Source organism: Salmo salar, chromosome 15, assembly GCF_965601325.2.
Source record: "Salmo salar chromosome 15, fSalSal1, whole genome shotgun sequence".
Lineage (NCBI taxonomy): Eukaryota > Metazoa > Chordata > Actinopteri > Salmoniformes > Salmonidae > Salmo > Salmo salar.
The window spans coordinates 27,283,362-27,305,758 of record NC_138305.1 but is presented as its reverse complement, the minus strand read 5'-3'; the positions used below and the strand labels follow the sequence as shown (position 1 = coordinate 27,305,758).

Genomic DNA, 22,397 nt, shown 5'->3' with positions numbered 1-22,397 from the left:
AAAAAGTTTTTGGGATGCTAGTGGATGTATAAATCTGTCCAAGTCTGTTTGGAATATTTTATTTCTCTCACAGAATGCAATAGGTCAACTTTTGTACTATGGAGGATAGTAGATTGACATAGGCTAGTGCTTTTGCTGTTCGTAAGGCCTGCTCCTGTTGCTGGCATACGAAAAGTTAATGTGGACAGTTCATCAATATCCTCAATATTCACCTCAGAATTGGATAAGGACGCGCTCAGTTACTACCCCGATGTGTCTGTCTTCACTTGTAGCCTATGTCATGACGTTGCCCTCTTTGGACACTGCGAGCACCATCCCCCGACTTCTATACTTCTGACACCAGGCTCTGTAAGAGCGATCGTAAATTCCTACGAGGAGACCCTCTCCTCATGGCCCCAGTATAGAGAGAACAAAGGAGTTCTTGCACCTCACAGAACTGGAGAACTGAACGACATTTATGTTCTGGAGAAGGTATAAAAGATTGGTGAAGAATCCAGCTATGAACTGGTCCGTTTGGTACAATTTTGTGAAACTCATGAGAGACAATACGGCCACATTACCATAATCATGTTTATAGAAGCGTCTCAGGTATGAGTCTTACATCTAAATGGTTGTATAAAATGAATAAATAAGGATGGAACTGTTTGTGAAATTGTGTAATGTGATTTTGGACTGTTTAATGAAGGAAACTCCAATTCCCTTGGTGGTTACAGCTATAGAACCGGTTTACAGGAGTAGGTGGTTACAGCTATAGAACCTGTTTACAGTAATAGGTGGTTACAGCTATAGAACCTGTTTACAGGAGTAGGTGGTTACAGCTATAGAACCTGTTTACAGTAATAGGTGGTTACAGCTATAGAACCTGTTTACAGGAGTAGGTGGTTACAGCTATAAAACCTGTTTACAGGAGTAGGTGGTTACAGCTATAGAACCTGTTTACAGTAATAGGTGGTTACAGCTATAGAACCTGTTTACAGTAATAGGTGGTTACAGCTATAGAACCGGTTTACAGGAGTAGGTGGTTAGTTATAGAACCGGTTTACAGTAATAGGTGGTTAGTTATAGAACTGGTTTACAGTAATAGGTGGTTACAGCTATAGAACCGGTTTACAGTAATAGGTGGTTAGTTATAGAACCTGTTTACAGTAATAGGTGGTTACAGCTATAGAACCTGTTTACAGTAATAGGTGGTTAGTTATAGAACTGGTTTACAGTAATAGGTGGTTACAGCTATAGAACCTGTTTACAGTAATAGGTGGTTAGTTATAGAACCTGTTTACAGTAATAGGTGGTTACAGCTATAGAACCGGTTTACAGTAATAAGTGGTTAGTTATAGAACCTGTTTACAGAAATAGGTGGTTACAGCTATAGAACCTGTTTACAGTAATAGGTGGTTAGTTATAGAACTGGTTTACAGTAATAGGTGGTTACAGCTTAGTACCCAGTTAGGTGACAGTCATAGAAACAGACACAGTAATAGTGGTCTAATAGCTGCTCCCTGTATACCGCCCCCTCTTCTCCTATTCTCCTATTCTCTCCACCCCTCTTCTCCTCTTCACTCTGCTCGCTGCTATTGGAAGGTGTGCGAGTGTGTGTGTGTGGGTTGAGACAGCATCACAGGATAATGGTTAAGTCCAGTGCTGGTATGGGTTCTCTCAACCAGCTGAAGTTCATCCCTGTTAGTTCATTTAACCCACAGGTCACAGTCCGAACGTCAGAAGGACTACTAAGCTACAGTACACTACAATACATTTTATTAAACATAATAATATCCTGCAAATGTCACTGCCTTTCAACACCCAATGACACTGTACAGTACCTCTCAGTGACACACACACAATCACACACAGGGGACATAACTCTGTGTGTTTACTGTTCAATATAAAGTCAAGGTCCCCGTCATTCTATTATTCATACTGTCCTCCCGCTGAAGTTTTCTTTAGCCTGAGATGGTGTTCTCCCCTCAGGAAGTTAATTTTAGCCCTAAGTGCCTCTACTGTAAGTGAACGAATGAACAGTGAGGAGAAGCCAAGGCCACACACTCTCACACGCACACATATACACGCGCACGCACACGCTGGTGTCTCTCTCTTGCGCTTTTATTTTTTTTATTTTACCTTTATTTAACTAGGCAAGTCAGTTCAGAACAAATTCTTATTTTCAATGACGGCCTAGGAACAGTGGGTTAACTGCCTTGTTCAGGGGCAGAACAACAGATGTGTACCTTGTCAGCTCAGGGATTTAAACTTGCAACCTTTCGATTTCTAGTCCAATGCTCTAACCACTAGGCTACCCTGCCGCCTCTCTCTCATTCGCTCGTTGTTGTTGACCTCAGATGACCATGAAGCGTTAAGCGTTGAGAGGAAGACGTTGGAAGGAAGCTGCTCTGTCTACGTGGCACCCTTGTTCCATAAGTAGTGCACTTTAAAGGGAATAGGGAGCGATATTAGATTGGATAGGTATTGGTCTGAACAGTCCACTATCATCCTCTGGCTGATCTAATAATGAATTTGTCTCTCTTCTATTCCTTCTCTGTTCTCTTCTCCTCTTTCTATACCCGTTTCCCCTCTTCCTCCCTCTAGCTCACCACCCTGCGTGGGTCTATCCTGGAGGATGCGGTGCCGTCTACCTCAAAGCACGGCCTGGCGCGGGGTTTACCCCTCAAAGAGGTGCTAGATTACCTGGTTCCAGAGCTGAACGCCCACTGTCTTAGACTGGCTCTCAACACACCTAAAGTCACAGAGCAGCTGATGAAGCTGGACGAACAGGGGGTAAGGAGGCAGTACACACAGACACCAGGGGGTAAGGAGACAGCAGTACACACAGACACCAGGGGGTAAGGAGACAGCACTACAGTACACACAGACACCAGGGGGTAAGGAGACAGCACTACAGTACACACAGACACCAGGGGGTAAGGAGACAGCACTACAGTACACACAGACACCAGGGGGTAAGGAGACAGCAGTACACACAGACACCAGGGGGTAAGGAGACAGCACTACAGTACACATAGACACCAGGGGGTAAGGAGGCAGTACACACAGACACCAGGGGGTAAGGAGACAGCAGTACACACAGACACCAGGGGGTAAGGAGACAGCACTACAGTACACACAGACACCAGGGGGTAAGGAGACAGCAGTACACACAGACACCAGGGGGTAAGGAGACAGCAGTACACACAGACACCAGGGGGTAAGGAGACAGCAGTACACACAGACACCAGGGGGTAAGGAGACAGCAGTACACACAGACACCAGGGGGTAAGGAGACAGCAGTACACACAGACACCAGGGGGTAAGGAGACAGCACTACAGTACACACAGACACCAGGGGGTAAGGAGACAGCACTACAGTACACACAGACACCAGGGGGTAAGGAGACAGCAGTACACACAGACACCAGGGGGTAAGGAGACAGCAGTACACACAGACACCAGGGGGTAAGGAGACAGCAGTACACAGAGACACCAGGGGGTAAGGAGACAGCACTACAGTACACACAGACACCAGGGGGTAAGGAGACAGCACTACAGTACACACAGACACCAGGGGGTAAGGAGACAGCAGTACACACAGACACCAGGGGGTAAGGAGACAGCAGTACACACAGACACCAAGGGGTAAGGAGACAGCACTACAGTACACACAGACACCAGGGGGTAAGGAGACAGCACTACAGTACACACAGACACCAGGGGGTAAGGAGACAGCAGTACACACAGACACCAGGGGGTAAGGAGACAGCACTACAGTACACACAGACACCAGGGGGTAAGGAGACAGCAGTACACACAGACACCCTCCCCTCTCTCGGTTTCTGTGTTGATGGGAGAAAGCTTGCTTTTATCTGTCTGGTTGTTGGATCTGTGGTGGCTCCGGGGATGGGGAGGAAGGAGAAAAGGAAGCACTTTTCAGACAGAGGGACTGTCATATACTTTGTTCTCTCCCTCTCCCTCTCTCTGTCTCTCTGTCTGTCTCTCTTGCTCTGTCTCTCCCTCTCTCTGTCTCTCTGTCTGTCTCTCTTGCTCTGTCTCTCCCTCTCTCTGTCTCTCTCTCCCTCTCTCTCTACCCCTCCTCTTTCTCCCTCTCCCTCTCCCTCTCTCTCCCTCTCCCTCTCTCTCTCTCCCTCTCTCTCTGTCTCTCTCTCTCTCCTCTCCCTCTCTCTGTCTCTCTCTCTGTCTCTGTAGTTGAGTTTCCAGTTGAAGGTGGGGGTGATGTACTGTGCGTCGGGACAGAGCAGTGAAGAGGATATGTATAATAATGATTCAGCAGGTCCTGCTCTGGAGGAGTTCCTACAGCTGCTGGGGGAGAGGGTCCGACTGAAGGGATTCACCAAGTACCGAGCCCAGCTGGACACTAAGAGTACGTTACTACACTAAACAGGCGTTCACACGGACTGACTGCTTTCATTATATATGAAGAGGGCAACATGCTAGAGCTGGGACGATAAACCAAAAAGTATTCCCACGACCATACTGATCACTTATCGCAGGCATTTTCCTGATATCGTTCATTACGATAGGTAGCCTATTCTAGAGAAATGTCAAGTTTTTTTTTTTAATTTGATTTATTTCACCTTTATTTAACCAGGTAGGCTAGTTGACAACAAGTTCTCATTTACAACTGCGACCTGGCCAAGATAAAGCAAAGCAGTTGGACACATACAACAACAACAACAGAGTTACACACAGAATAAACAAACATACAGTAGAAAAAAAATAATTACAAAAAAAAAAATATATATATATATATATATATATATATATATATATATATATATATATATATATATATATAGTGCAAATGAGGTAGGATAAGGGAGGTAAGGTAATAAATAGGCCATGGTGGCGAAGTAATTACAATATAGCAATTAAACACTGGAATGGTAGATGTGCAGAAGATGAATGTGCAAGTAGAGATACTTTGTAATGAAAGAAGTCATTGCTAATATGCTAATATGGGGCAATTGATGGCTACAACCATCAACCTAGTAGTAGTAAGTTAGACTTGGGGGGGTATCCAGACTCATATCTTCATACCGACCTTGTGCCATCCCGGAATATTAGGTAATACCGGCACAAGAGGCGCTATTTTCCAACCCCACTGAGCCTCTGTAATGCGCAGATTAGCAATGCTAACAACTACATGTAAAATCCTATAACGAATGCTAGCAAAATGCTAATAGGCATATTGTGAACATTTTATACAGTCTCTGACAAATTATTTTCAGGACAGATATCCCAGCTCATAAAGTTATACAAGTAACTCACAATGCTACTCACAGTTTGCTGCATACACAAAACAAATATTAGACAACAAGGCTCTTGATCCAGGAGGGGATTCTCTGCTGTTACAAAGAAGGGCTTGATTGCAAGAAGCTAACCACTTAGCTATATAACTAGCTACTAAATTAGCAAACTAAATGGACAACTGCAGAGCATTTAGCACAACAGTGAGTGACTCACAAAGCTCTGGTCTCTGGTCATTGTGTGCTTGTACTGCAGGTAAGCTTCCTAATTTAAAATAATGTGACCAGTGAAATGAAGATCGTATTGCACAAGTTGACTGCAGGTATTTACTTAAGTATCTACAAATATTCAAATGTATTTAAATAACTTTTTTTTAAATAGTTTAAACGATATTGACGGTATTGAAAAACCATCGTGTTGCTATTTACTAATACCTCGGTATAAGGTGTATATATACGATATACTGCCCAAGCCTAGTGGCAGTTTAAACTATTTTTTTTTTTAAATGTCTGTTAGAAACTTATCATTCTATTTATCGTTATCGCAATTTATTAATTAATTCAGGCAATTTATCACAATATGGATTTTCTTTCTTCCATATCACTTAGTTATCACTTTTGCCTTATGGCAAGGTGCTCCATCATGCTGGAAAAGGCATTGTTCGTCACCAAACTGTTCCTGGATGGTTGGGAGAAGTTGCTCTCGGAGGGTGTGTTGGTACCATTCTTTATTCATGGCTGTGTTCTTAGGAAAAATTGTGAGTGAGCTCACTCCCTTGGCTGAGAAGCAACCCAACATATGAATGGTCTCAGGATGCTTTACTGTCGGCATGACACAGGACTGATGGTAGCGCTCACCTTGTCTTCTCTGGACAAGCTTTTTTACGGATGCCCCAAACAATCAGAAAGGGGATTCATCAGAGAAAATTACTTTACCCAGTCCTCAGCAGTCCAATCCCTGTACCTATTGCAGAATATCAGTCTGTCCCTGATGTTTTTCCTGGAGAGAAGTGGCTTCTTTGCTGCCCTTCTTGACACCAGGCCATCCTCCAAAAGTCTTCGCCTCATTGTGCGTGCAGATGCACTCACACCTGCCTGCTGCGATTCCTGAGCAAGCTCTGTACTGGTGGTGCCCCGATCCCGCAGTTGAATCAACTTTAGGAGATGGTCCTGGCGCTTGCTGTACTTTCTTGTGCGCTCTGAAGCCTTCTTCACAACAATTGAACCGCTCTCCTTGAAGTTCTTGATGAACCGATAAATGGTTGATTTAGGTGCAATCTTACTGGCAGCAATATCCTTGCCTGTGAAGCCCTTTTTGTGCAAAGCAATGATGACGGCACGTGTTTCCTTGCAGGTAACCATGGTAAACAGAGGAAGAACAATGATTCCAAGCACCACCCTCCTTTTGAAGCTTCCAGTCTGTTATTCGAACTCAATCAGCATGACAGAGTGATCTCCAGCCTTGTCCTCGTCAACACTCACACCTGTGTTAACGAGAGAATCACTGACATGATGTCAGCTGGTCCTTTTGTGGCAGGGCTAAAATGCAGTGGAAATGTTTTGGGGGGGATTCAGTTCATTTGCATGGCAAAGAAGGACTTTGCAATTAATCTGAACACTCTTCATAACATTCTGGAGTATATGCAAATTGCCATCATAATAACTGAGGCAGCAGACTTTGTGAAAATTAATATTTGTGTCATTCTCAAAACTTTTGGCCACGACTGTAGACAATCAGACAGGCTTTCTCTACATTTTACATTTTTGTCATTTAGCAGACGCTCTTATACAGAGCGACTTACAGTAGTGAATGCATACATTTCATACATTTCATTTCATGTTTTTTTTTTTTTTTTAACTGGCCCCCCGTGGGAATCGAACCCACAACCCTGGCGTTGCAAACACCATGCTCTACCAACTGAGCCACAGGGAAGACGTTATGTCTCTAGACATGAGGCTGTTATATACAGGCCCGGAGAGATGATGGCAGTTGGAGCTACGTCTGACTGGGCAGACAGAGATAGAATGAGAGAGGGTATTTTAAGGGAAACATGGGAAGAGAGTTGAGGATAGAGAACTCAGAACCGTTTTGTAATCCATATCTGGGTGGAAAGGACTCTTACAGAGCCATAGAAATGCTTTCTAACCAGTCTTGTTGTTTGTGTTGTCTAACGTCTTAGTTATCTCTCTTAGCTGACTCCACAGGGACCCATTCCCTCTGTCTGTCTCTCCTCTAGCTGACTCCACAGGGACCCATTCCCTCTGTCTGTCTCTCCTCTAGCTGACTCCACAGGGACCCATTCCCTCTGTCTGTCTTTCTAACCCCTAGTTAGTTAATGTCTGTCTGTCTCTCCTCTAGCTGACTCCACAGGGACCCACTCCCTCTACACCACCTATAAGGACTATGAGGTGATGTTCCATGTCTCCACCATGCTGCCCTACACACCCAACAACAAACAACAGGTATGGATAGTTATTATTGACCAACGTTGAGATTTTATACAGACCAAAGACTATCAGAACAAACTTTAAAAAATTGTTCATTAAATAAATTATCTGGAGAGGTAGAAAACTCAATGATCAAGTCCTTTAAAACAATGCTACTGACTTTTGATCTTATCATCCTTCAAAATGTTCTGTCCTATTTTCATCATAGGATGGAAAATGCATTATACTGGCTGTATTTCTGTATTTGGAAATGATATATTTTGTCAAATTTGATTGCTGACATGCAAAGCATTTTGGGACTATATCACCAATGGACTAATGAAACAAATACCAAAAGATTGTTTTCGGTTGGGATTTTACTTTAACATTAGGAGAAAAAAAAAGCGATTAGAATTTTTTTTTTTTTTTTTCCCCCACAATATTTTAATCACAGTGCAGTTATCACAAAACATATAATGTTCCTAACTAGACGATAGGCTATGAAGATCTGGGGAAAGTTGTGTAATTTAAAGGTAGCCGAAAATAAACCCCATATTGGGTCAATTTCCAAAACAACTAAGGGCTTATTCCCATTGATGAGCATTGAATTAGAGTTATCGGCACAAAATGTATATTTACATAATATGTAAATAAACTTCTTAAATTCACATTAGCAATGGGAATGACACGAGCTGAGAGAGGGCTCGGGTGATGTTCTTGCTTCGCAGCTTAAAAGTGCCATAAATGTCACTGTAGCAAATGATTAATTTATAATCAAGCAACTCTTCATGTATTACACTCTTAATTAATGCAACAATTCACAAGCGTGCAGACGTTTAAATGGTTTATTTTCTCATCCATACACTCATTAATTTAGCAAGACAATAACACAGCCAAGTGGAACAGCTGCTAGCTAACATGCTAACATCAAGCTAACAACGTTTGCTTCATCAAGTAACTTCAGCATAGCGAAAATGAACATTTACCGCTCTCATACGAATATAAAAGTAATATTATCATACAGTGTCAGTCATATTATATAGAGCTAGGTAGCAAGCTAAACAAAATGTCTGCACTCTGCATCCTCACATAGCTAACAGCAGCTAAAGTTGGCAAATTAATAGGCTAAGTTACTTGGCTAGTTAACTGAATGCTAACGTCAGCGAACGTTAGCTAAACAATAGCTATGTTGCTTTTCGGCCCACCTTAGAACAAACCATGTTTCATTTCAACAATATCATGCAAATCAATACATTTTTTTTTTTAAAAGAAGCAAATTGCAACTGAAAATTCACTGAGCAGTTGAATTCCTGCTCATTTTTTGCATTGGAATAAATTAGTGTTTTGAAAATCCCTTAAAGCTACGGCATCAATTTCAAAGTACCTGCCTTTTACTGCAATTTCAGATAAAAACTCAATAGGAAGGATAACTCTTATACATTTAAACTGTTTCAAAAACATTGCTCTGCTATTACGATTTATACTGTATACTTCTCCTCTGTTTTGATGACCTCACTTCCAGCCTGTGAACAGCGTGAAGCGAACCCATGCACATGAGCAGATACTGTGTGTGACCGTGTCAGAGCGAAGTAATCTCAATATCATGGCCTATTCAATGATGATAGGTCCTGCTTTACTGAAGTTGCGGGACATGACAAGCCATGAAATTGCGAGATACCGTTGTGCGCATAAAAACCATAACTGGCATGCAGATCGGTAAGATAAATTGGCATTCCACATAGGAAAGGTTGCTGACTCCTCGTGTAGCCTATTATCGGCAACTTCAGGAGGGTAATGGCAGGATCTGTGACAGCAAGTAGAAGCGGGAGGAGAACATTTGGGGTCAGGTTTTTTTTATGTACTTTTTCTGCTTATCTAGATCTCTGGCTCCCTCTTGAGACATGTCTTATTTCATCCAACAGTAAGCTTTTAAGCATCAGACATGCTCAATGCATGTAGTTGATTTTTATTAAAACATATATGGAAAAATACACGTTTAAACATTCTGGCCAATCGATTGAACAGATGATTTTCGGTCGACAAAGATTTTTGTTGTTGTTGGGGACAGCCCTACTATACTGTGCCCCTCCCCTCTCTCCATCTATCACTGTCTCGCTATGAAAGAGGCAAGTGTTTTGTGTTCTTGTAACTAATCAGTCTCCTCCGTTCCAAAAATACAGACTCTTAGGAGTCGATTCCTAGACAAATTTAATCTTAACACTAAGAAATGGAGGTCGACACCGGAAGTCGACGCGCAACGAGTCGAGGAATCAATTATTTTGGACTCTCTGCCACTACGTCATCGTCGTTAACAGATGGAAAATGGCAAGAGACAGCAGCGAAGTCTTGTATGGCAATACTTTAAGAAGTTAAATCAAAAGGACATGGTGGAATTGAGGATCAGTAATGGTAGTACAGTAATGGTAGTACAGGTACAGTAATGGTAGTACAGTAGTGGTAGTACAGTAATGGTAGTACAGGTACAGTAATGGTAGTACAGTAATGGTAGTACAGTAATGGTAGTACGGTAGTGGTAGTACAGTAGTGGTAGTACAGTAATGGCAGTACAGGTACAGTAATGGTAGTGCAGTAATGGTAGTACAGTAATGGTAGTACAGGTACAATGCTTAACCATGTGACAGGGACGCATTGTGAGACCAAAACCGTTGCTGGCAGCAGCGCAGCTATGTTGTGAATTCACATGGACTTTTATGCATTTTTCTTACCATTTAATTGCAGTATAAACAAACAAAAAAGATTTATCACATTCCTAAATAGAATATTGAAAAAATTACCATCTTGTTGTCCATATGTTTACCTTGAGCGTTTTCCTTTGCTGTTTTCTCTAACCAATTTATCTACATTTCCCAGCTCCTGAGGAAGCGTCACATAGGGAATGACATAGTGACCATCGTTTTCCAGGAGCCTGGGGCTCAACCCTTCACCCCCAAGAACATACGCTCTCACTTCCAACACGTGTTCGTAGTGGTGAGAGCACACCAACCCTGCTCTGACAACACCTCCTATAGGTGAGTGGAACATCTAATGCACACACGACACACGCACACACGACACACGCACACACGACACACGCACGCGCGACACACGCACACACGCACGACACACGCATGACACTGACACACACTTATTTCTATTTCTCTGTTTCTGTTCTACCTTCTGTTATTTATAGTGCTACATTGATATTGTTTACTGTATTGTTGGGGTTAGAGCTGGCAAGAAAGGCATTTCACTGTACAGGTGTGCGTGACATTAAAACATGAAACTGAAACACACACACACACACACACACACAACCCGCTGCAGTACAGTGTGGCTCAAGCCGACAAGGTGAAAAATGTGTTGTGCCCTTGAGCAAGGCACCCTAATTAGCTCCAGGGGTGCCGTACTACTATGACTGACCCTGTAAAACAACATATTTCACTGCACCTATCATACTACTATGGCTGACCCTGTAAAACAACACATTTCACTGCACCAATCCAGTGTATGTCACAGTAATACACATTGCATACATTTTATGTACACAATAGGGTTGGGCGGTTTTCAGATATTCATATCGTCATACTGTCCTTCTCTCATCCCGGGATTTATTGTATTACCGGTGTAGTACACAAGGGGGCGCCCCATTAAGATATTTCAAAAATACCATCGGTTACCAGAATGCTAACAAAATTAGCACAAGTAATAGTGAATTTTCATGGAAGCTGCTAGCTCAATATGATAACGAGCGCAAACGAAAATAAACGAAACGCAAAGACAGGCAATCCAGCTCACAATGTTATACATATATAGGTAGGAGCTACCGAATGTCCTTTTTGGCGCGTTTGGACATTTACAAGTGAATGTGAACGAGAGACATTGTGCAAATGAACACAGTTTTGACGCATGCTTGTCTGAAGGAAGAACAGTACTGGCTCTGAAGCAGCATGTCTACACACAGTGTCTATGTTGAGTCTGGAGTTGCTAGGGCAACGGGCCTTCCTGCTCTGCTTGGAGAAGATGGGGGGGGGGGGGATGGGAGGGGCCGAGAACGGAGAGGAGAAACAAGTTTCAGGAAATAAAACGATGGCAGTGGCAGCAGTACAGTTAACCCATCCAAAGGGCTTTGACTTCTCAAACCCGGCAGAAACACATCACAGGATGATGCCTCGTCACCTTATTAATTCAATAACTTCGATAGCTACCAAGTTAAACTTAGGGGTCGCGTTTTATGCAGAATTCTTAATATTACAGGAAAAAAAAGTTAAAACGTGTAAGAAATCTCTTGCTGCGTTTTGTAAACACAGAGCTAAAACGCATCTTATTGTAACTTCCTGCTCGGCATCAGACACATTTTGTGCTTCGACTGGGATGAGAATCCATGAACGGGCGTTCTATCAGCAGACAGCGCTCTGAATGATGTGTAGCTTCTTTCTTCAGCTACTTTTCTCGGTGTAGCCAGCCTACTTTTCTCCAATAAAATGTAAGATGAACTTTAAGCAAAGTGTTAGGAAATGTAGCTGGCTACATACTTTCCATGATGAACATTATAAATGTTATGGCAGTAATGGGAGTACATGCATAATGGGTCTCAATGCATCATTTTTGCAAAAATTGTAAGCTAATTTACTGCCTGCAAGATAACATTGCACTTCTATTGTCATCGGATGAAAATGAAGCTGTTTTCTGCCGAATGTGTTGAACTAATGTATATTCTGTGAAGGGGAAACTATAGTTGCATATCTCTGATCTCTCTCTATTGAAGCAAAAAACCACTGTTGAATTTCAATATAAAACATGACCCATGTTAATACACAGCTGGACTCACCTGCTACCTATTTCTCCTGTTGTGTTATTTACAAACAAACACGTGACTGGCGCAACAGTTCTAGCGAACTGTGGTAAGCTTCATAAAATGTGACCAGTGAAATGAAGAACGCGATCTGCTTTATCTCCTAACGTATTGCAGGTATTTACTTAAAAAGTAGATACCTTTAGTCAGATAGTAACTTATATCCTGGTATACATTTGAAAGTATTCAGACCCCTTGACTTTTTCCACATTTTGTTACGTCACAGCCTTATTCTAAAATAGATTCAATAATTTTTGTTTGTTCATCAATCTACACACAATACCCCACAATGAATAAGAAAAAACTGGTTTTTAGACATTACATTTTTTACAAAGTATTCAGGCCCTTCACTCAATACTTTGTAGAAGCACCTTTGGCAGCGATTACAGCCTTGTCTTCCTGGGTATGAAGCTACAAACTTGGCACACCTGTATTTGGGGAATTTATCCCATTATTCTCTGCAGATCCTCTCAAGCTCTGTCAGGTTGGATGGGGAGTGTTGCTGCACCGCTATTTTCAGGTCTCTCCAAAGATGTTCGATCGGGTTCAAGTCCGGGCTCCGGCTGGGCCACTCAAGGACATTCAGAGAGTTGTCTCGGAGCCACTCCTGCATTGTCTTGGCTGTGTGCTTAGATTCGTTGTTCTGTTGGAAGGTAAACCTTCGCCCCAGGCTGAGGTCCTGAGTGCACTGGAGCAGGTTTTCATCAAGGATCTCTGTGTACTTTGCTCCATTCATCTTTCCCTCGATCCTGACTAGTCTCCCAGTCCCTGCCGCTGAACAACATCCTCAAAGCATAATGCTGTCACCACCATGCTTCACCGTAGGGATGGTGCCAGGTTTCCTCCAGACATGACGCTTGGCATTCAGAACAAAGAGTTCAATCTTGGTTTCATCAGACCAGAGAATCTTGTTTCTCATGGTCTGAGAGTCCTTTCGGTGCCTTTTGGCAAACTCCAAGCGGGCTGTCATGTGCATTTTACTGCTGGTACAGGGACAAGGTGGATTCGCAATTCAGTGGCTCAGACACATGACGTATGTGGCAGGGTCAACAGAAAATCACGGACTACAAAAAGAAAAACAGCCACGTCTGGGACACCGACGTCACGCTTCCAGAGAAACTAAACACCTTTGTGCAGACCAGCTGGCTGGTGTGTTTACGGACATTTACAATCGCTCCCTATCCCAATCTGTTGTCTCCACATGCTTCAAGATGGCTACCTTTGGTCCTGTACCCAGGAAGGCAAAGATAACTGGACTAAATGACTACCGCCCCGTAGCACTCACTTCTGTCATCATGAAGTGCTTTGAGAGACTAGTCAAGGATCATATCACCAACACCTTACCGGCCACCCTAGACCCACTTCAGTTTGCATACCACCCCAATAAGTCCACAGACGACGCAATCGCCATCACACTGCCCTATCCCATTTGGACAAAAGGAATACCTATGTAAGAATGGTGTTTATTGACTACAGCTCAGCATTCAACACCATAGTACCCTCCAAGCTCTTCATTAAGCTGGAGGCCCTGGGTCTCAACCCCGCCCTGTGCAATTGGGTCCTGGACTTTCTGACGGGCCGCCCCCAGGTGGTGAAGGTAGGAAACATCTCCACTTCGCTGACCCTCAACACTGGGGCCCAACAAGGGTGCATGCTCAGCCCCCTCCTGTACTCCCTGTTCTCCCACGACTGCGTGGCCACGCACGCCTTCAACTCAATCATCAAGTGTGCAGACGACACTACAGTGGTAGGCTTGATTACCAACAACGACGAGACAGCCTACAGGGAGGAGGTGAGGGCACTCGGAGTGTGGTGTCAGGAAAACAAAATCAAATCAAATGTATTGGTCACATACACATGGTTAGCAGGTGTTAATGCAAGTGTAGCGAAATGCTTGTGCTTCTAGTTCTGACCATGCAGTAATATCTAACAAGTAATATAACCTAACAATTTCACAAGAACTACCTTATACACACAAGTGTAAAGGAATGAATAAGAATATGTACATAAAAATATATGAATGAGTGATGGTATAGAACGACATAGGTAAGATGCAGTAGATGGTATAGAGTACAGTGTATATACATATGAGAGGAGTAATGTAGGGTATGTAAACATATAAAGTGACATTGTTTAAAGTGGCTAGTGATACATTTAATTACATCAGATGGCAAGATGCAGTAGATGGTATAAAATACAGTATATACATAAGAGATGAGTAATGTAGGGTAAGTAAACATTATATAATATAAAGTGGCTAGTGATAAATTGATCACATCAATTTTCCCATTATTAAAGTGACCCCAAACTTTTGAACGGTAGTGTAAATATGAGAAGAGTAAAGCAGTATGTAAACATTAAAGTGACCAGTGATTCCATGTCTATGTATATAGGGCAGCAGCCTCTTAAGGTGCAGGGTTGAGTAACCGGGTGGAAGCCGGCTAGTGATGGCTGTTTAACAGTCTGATGGGGTGGTACGGTCTCTATCTTGTTAAGAGCTGTGTTAATATGGTTTATTGTGTGAGTTCCTGGTTCTCTGTGGGGTTCCTGCCTGCTGTACACAAAGCTGTGGTGTGGCATAGGGAAGATACAATGGCTTGACACACACACCGCAAGCACACGCATAAAAAACACACACACACTGCTCTCCAATCAGGTGTAAGACTGTATCAGCTTGGTCCTTTGTTTGGAGGGGGGCCTGGCACAGGCTTAGTCTACCTCGACCTCCCTCTCGACCTCTCTCTCTACCCCCCCATCTCCCACTCTACCCCCTCTACTTCCCCCTCTACCTCCCTCTCTACCCCTTCTACTACCCCCTCTACTCTCCCTCTACTCTCCCTCTACTCTCCTCTACTTCCCTCTCTACCCCCTCTACTTCCCACTCTACACCCTCTACCTCCCTCTCTACCCCCCACACTAACCCCTCTACCTCCCTCTCTACCCCTTCTACTACCCCCTCTACTCTCCTTCTATTTCCCTCTCTACCCCTTCTACCTCCTCTACCTCCCTCTCTACCCCCTCTACACTCCCTCTCCCTCTCCACCTCCCCCTCTACCCACCCCCTCTACCCACCCCCTCTACCTCCCTCTCTACCTCCCTCTCTACCCTCCCTCTCTACTCCCCTTACCTCCTCCTACCCTCTCTACCTCCCTCTCTACCTTCATCTCTACCCCCCTCTATCCCCTCACCCCGGCACACAATGGGTACCCCCTGCCCCCTCTCCTCTCTCCCACCAAAACCACTCATGTGACTAAATTCCTACCCCTCCATTTTGTTTTGTTTGGGCTCTGTGCTCTGTGCTCTCTCTCTCTCCTCTCTCTCTCTCTCTTTCTCTCTCTGTGTTGTCCTCTCATCCCTCTTCATTTGCCGGCTGGATCTAACATAGATATTCATACACTTTTGGAGGTAAATGGAGGTTTGATGCTAGGCGTTTCTTTATGATTGACAGCTGATGGTGTTTAAATCAGGTATTAAAGTCTCTGAGTTGTTTTGAAGCCTGGGACATGGGGGGCCTGAACTGCTAGCTCAACAGGATGAAGTAACAGTACTGTTGGTGAGTGTTGCTGCTTCTGGTTAGGCTGTCTGTGTGGCTGGCTGGTTGTCTGTGTGGCTGTCTGTCTGTGTGGCTGGCTGGCTGTCTGTGTGGCTGTCTGTCTGTCTGTGTGGCTGGCTGGCTGTCTGTGTGGCTGTCTGTCTGTCTGTGTGCCTGTCTGTCTGTGTGACTGGCTGGCTGTCTGTCTGTCTGTGTGGCTGGCTGGCTGTCTGTCTGTGTGGCTGGCTGGCTGGCTGTGTGGCTGGCTGGCTGTCTGTCTGTGTGGCTGGCTGGCTGGCTGTCTGTGTGGCTGGCTGTCTGTGTGGCTGTCTGTCTGTGTGGCTGGCTGTCTGTCTGTGTGGCTGGCTGTCTGTCTGTGTGGCTGGCTGTCTGTGTGGCTGGCTGGCTTTGTGTGGCTGGCTGGCTGTGTGGCTGGCTGTCTGTGTGGCTGGCTGTGTGGCTGGCTGTCTGTGTGGCTGGCTGGCTGTCTGTGTGTGGCTGGCTGTCTGTGTGTGGCTGGCTGGCTGGCTGTGTGTGGCTGGCTGTGTGTGGCTGGCTGGCTGGCTGTGGCTGGCTGGCTGTGTGGCTGGCTGGCTGTGTGTGTGGCTGGCTGGCTGTGTGTGTGGCTGGCTGGCTGGCTGTGTGTGTGTGGCTGGCTGGCTGTGTGTGTGTGGCTGGCTGGCTGTGTGTGTGTGGCTGGCTGGCTGTGTGTATGTGGCTGGCTGGCTGGCTGTGTGTGGCTGGCTGTGTGTGTGTGGCTGGCTGGCTGGCTGTGTGTGGCTGGCTGGCTGGCTGTGTGTGGCTGGCTGTCTGTGTGTGTGTGTGTGTGGCTGGCTGTCTGTGTGTGTGTGTGGCTGGCTGTCTGTGTGTGTGTGTGTGGCTGGCTGTCTGTGTGTGTGTGGCTGGCTGTCTGTGTGTGTGTGTGTGGCTGGCTGTCTGTGTGTGTGTGGCGGCTGTCTGTGTGTGTGTGGCTGGCTGTCTGTGTGTGTGTGTGTGTGTGGCTGGCTGTCTGTGTGTGTGTGTGTGTGTGTGGCTGGCTGTGTGTGTGTGGCTGGCTGTCTGTGTGTGTGTGGCTGGCTGTCTGTGTGTGTGTGTGTGTGTGGCTGGCTGTCTGTGTGTGTGTGTGTGTGTGTGGCTGGCTGTGTGTGTGTGTGGTTAGAATGAGCTGTCCTGTTGTTTTATAGACATATGGTTGTTAGTTACAGTAGTAACTGTCTATAAGCCCTGTACTGTTTCCCACTCAATTCACACCCTGGAAAACCTGTTTCATTAATTTCTAATCCAGGGTTCAAACAGCCGTTGATACTTAACAGCTCATGGAGGTCTCCACGGTTACGTTGTTATAGCTAAGGGGTGTGTTCTCCTAATCTGTTATGGGAGTGGCCCGCCTTAGCACCTGTTGGCTGCTATGTACTATGGTTTAACACTGGTTCAGTGGTTTATTACAGTACCTGAGACTCTCAGGAAGGGTTATGTTGTGCGACTCCGTTTTGATTGGCTTGATGTTTTTAGATATGACATCAGTATCAGAGCTGAAAGTTGTTATGAAGGAAAACATGGTCTATATACCGTGTTCAGATAAAAATATGTATCAAACAGACACGGAGACTTTTAATCCAATATAGGAGGCAGAATATCTGGTTCAGGTTGTGATGATGTGGACTGCTTTCTGTCTTTCATACTATCTCTCTCTCTCATCCTGTCTCTCTCTCTCATCTCTCTTATCCTGTCTTTCTCTCTTATCCTGTCTTTCTCTCTTATCCTGTCTCTCTCTCTTATCCTGTCTCTCTCTCATCCCATCTCTCTCTCTCATCCTCTTTCTCTCTCTCTCTCATCCTGTCTCTCTCTCTCATCTCTCTTATCCTGTCTTTCTCTCTTATCCTGTCTCTCTCTCTTATCCTGTCTCTCTCTCTCATCCCGTCTCTCTCGCTCATCCTCTTTCTCTCTCTCTCTCTCTCTCTCTCTCTCTCTCTCTCTCTCTCTCTCTCATCCTCTCTCTCTCTCTCTCTCTCTCTCTCTCTCTCTCTCTCTCACTCATCCTCTCTCTCTCTCATCGTCTCTCTCTCTCTCACTCATCCTCTCTCTTTCTCTCTCTCTCTCTCTCACACTCACTCACATCCTCTCTCACACATCCTCACTCTGTAACGCTGATTGTGTGGGCAGCAGCAGCGGAAGCCGAGAGATCCCATCAGCCCACACACTGGTTATTTATACCACTGCAATCATAGATAGACCATCATAGAGAGACCACAGAACTATATGTTCTATCACTCTGTCCCTTTCATCCTCTCATCCAAGAAGGTCAGGCGGGAACAATACATTCTGGCATTACTCTCTCTCTCTCTGTCTCTCTCTGTCTCTCTCTGTCTCTCTCTGTCTCTCTCTGTGTCTGTCTCTGTCTCTCTCTGTGTCTGTCTCTGTCTCTCTCTGTCTCTCTCTGTCTCTGTCTCTCTCTGTCTCTCTCTGTCTCTGTCTCTCTCTCTGTCTCTCTCTCTCTGTCTCTCTCTCTCTGTCTCTCTCTCTCTCTCTGTCTCTCTCTCTCTCTCTCTGTCTCTCTCTCGCTCTCTCTGTCTCTCTCTCTGTCTCTCTCTCTGTCTCTCTCTCTCTCTGTCTCTCTCTCTGTCTCTCTCTGTCTCTGTCTCTCTCTCTGTCTCTCTCTCTGTCTCTCTCTCTCTGTCTCTCTCTCTGTCTCTCTCTCTGTCTCTCTCTCTGTCTCGCTCTGTCTCTCTCTGTCTCTCACCCTCTCTCTCTCTCTCTCTCTCTCTCTCTCTCACACTCATCCTCTCTCTCTCTCTCTCTCTCTCTCTCTCTCTCTCTCTGTCTCTCTCACTCATCCTCTCTCTCTCTCACTCATCCTCTCTCTCTCTCACTCATCCTCTCTCTCTCTCACTCATCCTCTCTCTCTCTCACTCATCCTCTCTCTCACTCATCCTCTCTCTCTCACTCATCCTCTCTCTCTCTCTCTCTCTCTCTCCGACTCACTGGCCTGGTTTGCAGAATGAACAGTGTTAAGTGTTTCCCACAGCATGTCCGTGATATTTTCACAGAGATATAGGTATGTTGTGTTCTCCATAGGTTAACCTATTTTCAAAAATGCAAGTGCTAAGTAGGTCATTTTTTTTCTATAGTCATTGGCATCATCGGGAGGTTTGTGTTGCCTAGATGGGACGTGTTGTTTTTCAACGTCAAAACATATAGACTCAGTGGTTGCTAAAATGGGAAGAGGTCTGTTTGTGATAGGACGTTGCTCTGCCTTCTTGACGTTTCAGTCGACCAGACAGGTCCTACAGGACCTAGTTTTGTTGCACCTGGACCACTGCCCAGTTGTGTGGTCATGTGCAGTTAAAGAAGAAACATGGATACATTGCAGTTGGGTCCAGAACAGAGCAGCATGTTCCACTTAGATGAACATGGAGGGAATGCGTCAGTAACATTCATGTCAGTCTCTCCAGGCTCAACGTTGAGGAGAGAATGACTGCTATTGGTCTTTGTGTGAAGGTGTTTATTGTGTTGAAGGTACCGAACTGTCTGTTCAGTCAGTTGGTCACCCAGTTCGGACACTCATCTGTATAACACAAGACCAGAGATCTCTTCACAGTCCCCAGGTCCAGAACAGAGGCTGGGAAACACGGTGTTTAATAGAACCATGACTACATGGAACTCTCTGCCACCCCAGGTAACTCAAGCTAGCAATAAATCCAGATTTTAAATACCAGATAAAACAACACCTTACTGGCACAAAGGGGACTGTGAAGACACCGCCATTTTATATATCTTGTATTGTAATTTGCACTGTACAAGTAACAACATGACTTGGTACATGAGGCAGAAGTCACGCAGTGCGACCAATTCATGTTACTTCTACAGTGCAAGTTATTAGACCTAGATATTGTGTGTATGAACTGATATGTAGACCCTGTGATGGGTTTTTAAATGTATGTATTTCAGTTCTCGACTAATAATGTTCTGTACTACAGTGAGGGGAAAAAAGTATTTGATCCCCAGCTGATTTTGTACGTTTGCCCACTGACAACGAAATGATCAGTCTATAATTTTAATGGTAGGTTTATTTGAACAGTGAGACACAAAATAACAACAAAGAAATCCAGAAAAACGCATGTCAAAAATGTTATAAAATGATTTGCATTTTAATGAGGGAAATAAGTATTTGACCCCTCTGCAAAACATGACTTAGTACTTGGTGGCAAAACCCTTGTTGGCAATCAGAGGTCAGACGTTTCTTGTAGTTGGCCACCAGGTTTGCACACATCTCAGGAGGGATTTTGTCCCACTCCTCTTTGCAGATCTTCTCCAAGTCATTAACGTTTCGAGGCTGACGTTTGTCAACTTGAACCTTCAGCTCCCTCCACAGATTTTCTATGGGATTAAGGTCTGGAGACTGGCTAGGCCACTCCAGGACCTTAATGTGCTTCTTCTTGAGCCACTCCTTTGTTGCCTTGGCTGTGTGTTTTGGGTCATTGTCATGCTGGAATACCCTTCCACGACCCATTTTCAATGCCCTGGCTGAGGGAAGGAGGTTCTCAACCAAGGTTTGACGGTACATGGCCCCGCCCATCGTCCCTTTGATGCAGTGAAGTTGTCCTGTCCCCTTAGCAGAAAAACACCCCCAAAGCATAATGTTTGCACCTCCATGTTTGACGGTGGGGATGGTGTTCTTGGGGTCATAGGCAGCATTCCTCCTCCTCCAAACACGGCAAGTTGAGTTGATGCCAAAGAGCTCCATTTTGGTCTCATCTGACCACAACACTTTCACCCAGTTGTCCTCTGAATCATTCAGATGTTCATTGGCAAACTTCAGACGGGCATGTATATGTGCTTTCTTGAGCAGGGGGACCTTGCGGGCGCTGCAGGATTTCAGTCCTTCACGGCGTAGTGTGTTACCAATTGTTTTCTTGGTAACTATGGTCCCAGCTGCCTTGAGATCATTGACAAGATCCTCCCGTGTAGTTCTGGGCTGATTCCTCACCGTTCTCATGATCATTGCAACTCCACGAGGTGAGATCTTGAATGGAGCCCCAGGCCGAGGGATATTGACAGTTCTTTTGTGTTTCTTCCATTTGCGAAGAATCGCACCAACTGTTGTCACCTTCTCACCAAGCTGCTTGGCGATGGTCTTGTAGCCCATTCCAGCCTTGTGTAGGTCTACAATCTTGTCCCTGACATCCTTGGAGAGCTCTTTGGTCTTGGCCATGGTGGAGAGTTTGGAATCTGATTGATTGATTGCTTCTGTGGACAGGTGTCTTTTATACAGGTAACAAGCTGCGGTTAGGAGCACTCCCTTTAAGAGTGTGCTCCTAATCTCAGCTCATTACCTGTATAAAAGACACCTGGGAGCCAGAAATCTTTCTGATTGCTAGGGGGTCAAATACTTATTTCCCTCATTAAAATGCAAATCAATTTATAACATTTTTGACATGCATTTTTCTGGATTTTTTTGTTATTCTGTCTCTCACTGTTCAAATAAACCTACCATTAAAATTATAGACTGATAATTTCTTTGTCAGTGGGCAAATGTACAAAATCAGCAGAGGATCAAATACTTTTTTCCCTCACTGTATGTATTATCTCATGTTTCATGTGGACCCCAGGAAGAGTAGCTGATACTTTTGCAGCGGCTAAATGGGGATCCTAATAAATACAAAATTGCCCAGCTAATGTTGTTCTTCTCAGGCCGTTTTGAAATTATATTTCCAAATTGTAGGTATAATATAGAGTCACATTGGTATAGATAATTTGTTGTATTACTTGTGAGGCACAGTTGACAGTGAGCAGAATAAATAGCTTTTTTGTTAAACTGGACTGATGGCCTGGATCTGAGGGACTCGTCTAAAGTCGGTACAGAGGGAGCAGCGGTGAGGCTGCCTCACACCCAACTCACTGGATCTGACGGTCAGTCTGAGGGGAAGGAGAGAGCAGTGGTGAGGCTGCCTCACACCCAACTCACTGGATCTGACGGTCAGTCTGAGAGGAAGGAGAGAGCAGTGGTGAGGCTGCCTCACACCCAACTCACTGGATCTGACGGTCAGTCTGAGGGGAAGGAGGGAGCAGTGGTGAGGCTGCCTCACACCCAACTCACCCTCCTCTCTCCCTCTGCTGCCTAAAAGGGGGGCACAGTCTTCCAGCTGATGCCGAAACTTAAGTCGCACTGCGTGACATCTGCCTCGTGTACCAATTCATGTTGTTACTTCTATGACCAGAGAAAGTGAAGTCGATATTAAAAAGCCACGTATAATAACAACACCAGCTTATGGCTTTATAAAACTGATGAACAATGGTGTGTTGAATAACAACTTAACATGAACTCACTCAT

General features: G+C 44.7%; 1 protein-coding gene across 2 annotated transcripts in view; it reads left to right on the top strand.

The window, feature by feature from the left end:
- LOC106571085 (signal-induced proliferation-associated 1-like protein 1) overlaps positions 1-22,397 on the top strand; it is a 215,606-nt gene that overhangs the window by 151,598 nt on the left and 41,611 nt on the right. For both annotated transcript variants that reach the window (XM_014143753.3, XM_014143752.3), the window contains exons 8-11: positions 2,584-2,772; positions 4,195-4,369; positions 7,615-7,718; positions 10,554-10,711. In XM_014143753.3, coding sequence (XP_013999228.2) covers positions 2,584-2,772; positions 4,195-4,369; positions 7,615-7,718; positions 10,554-10,711 — 626 coding nt within the window. The remainder of the gene's footprint in view (positions 1-2,583; positions 2,773-4,194; positions 4,370-7,614; positions 7,719-10,553; positions 10,712-22,397) is intronic.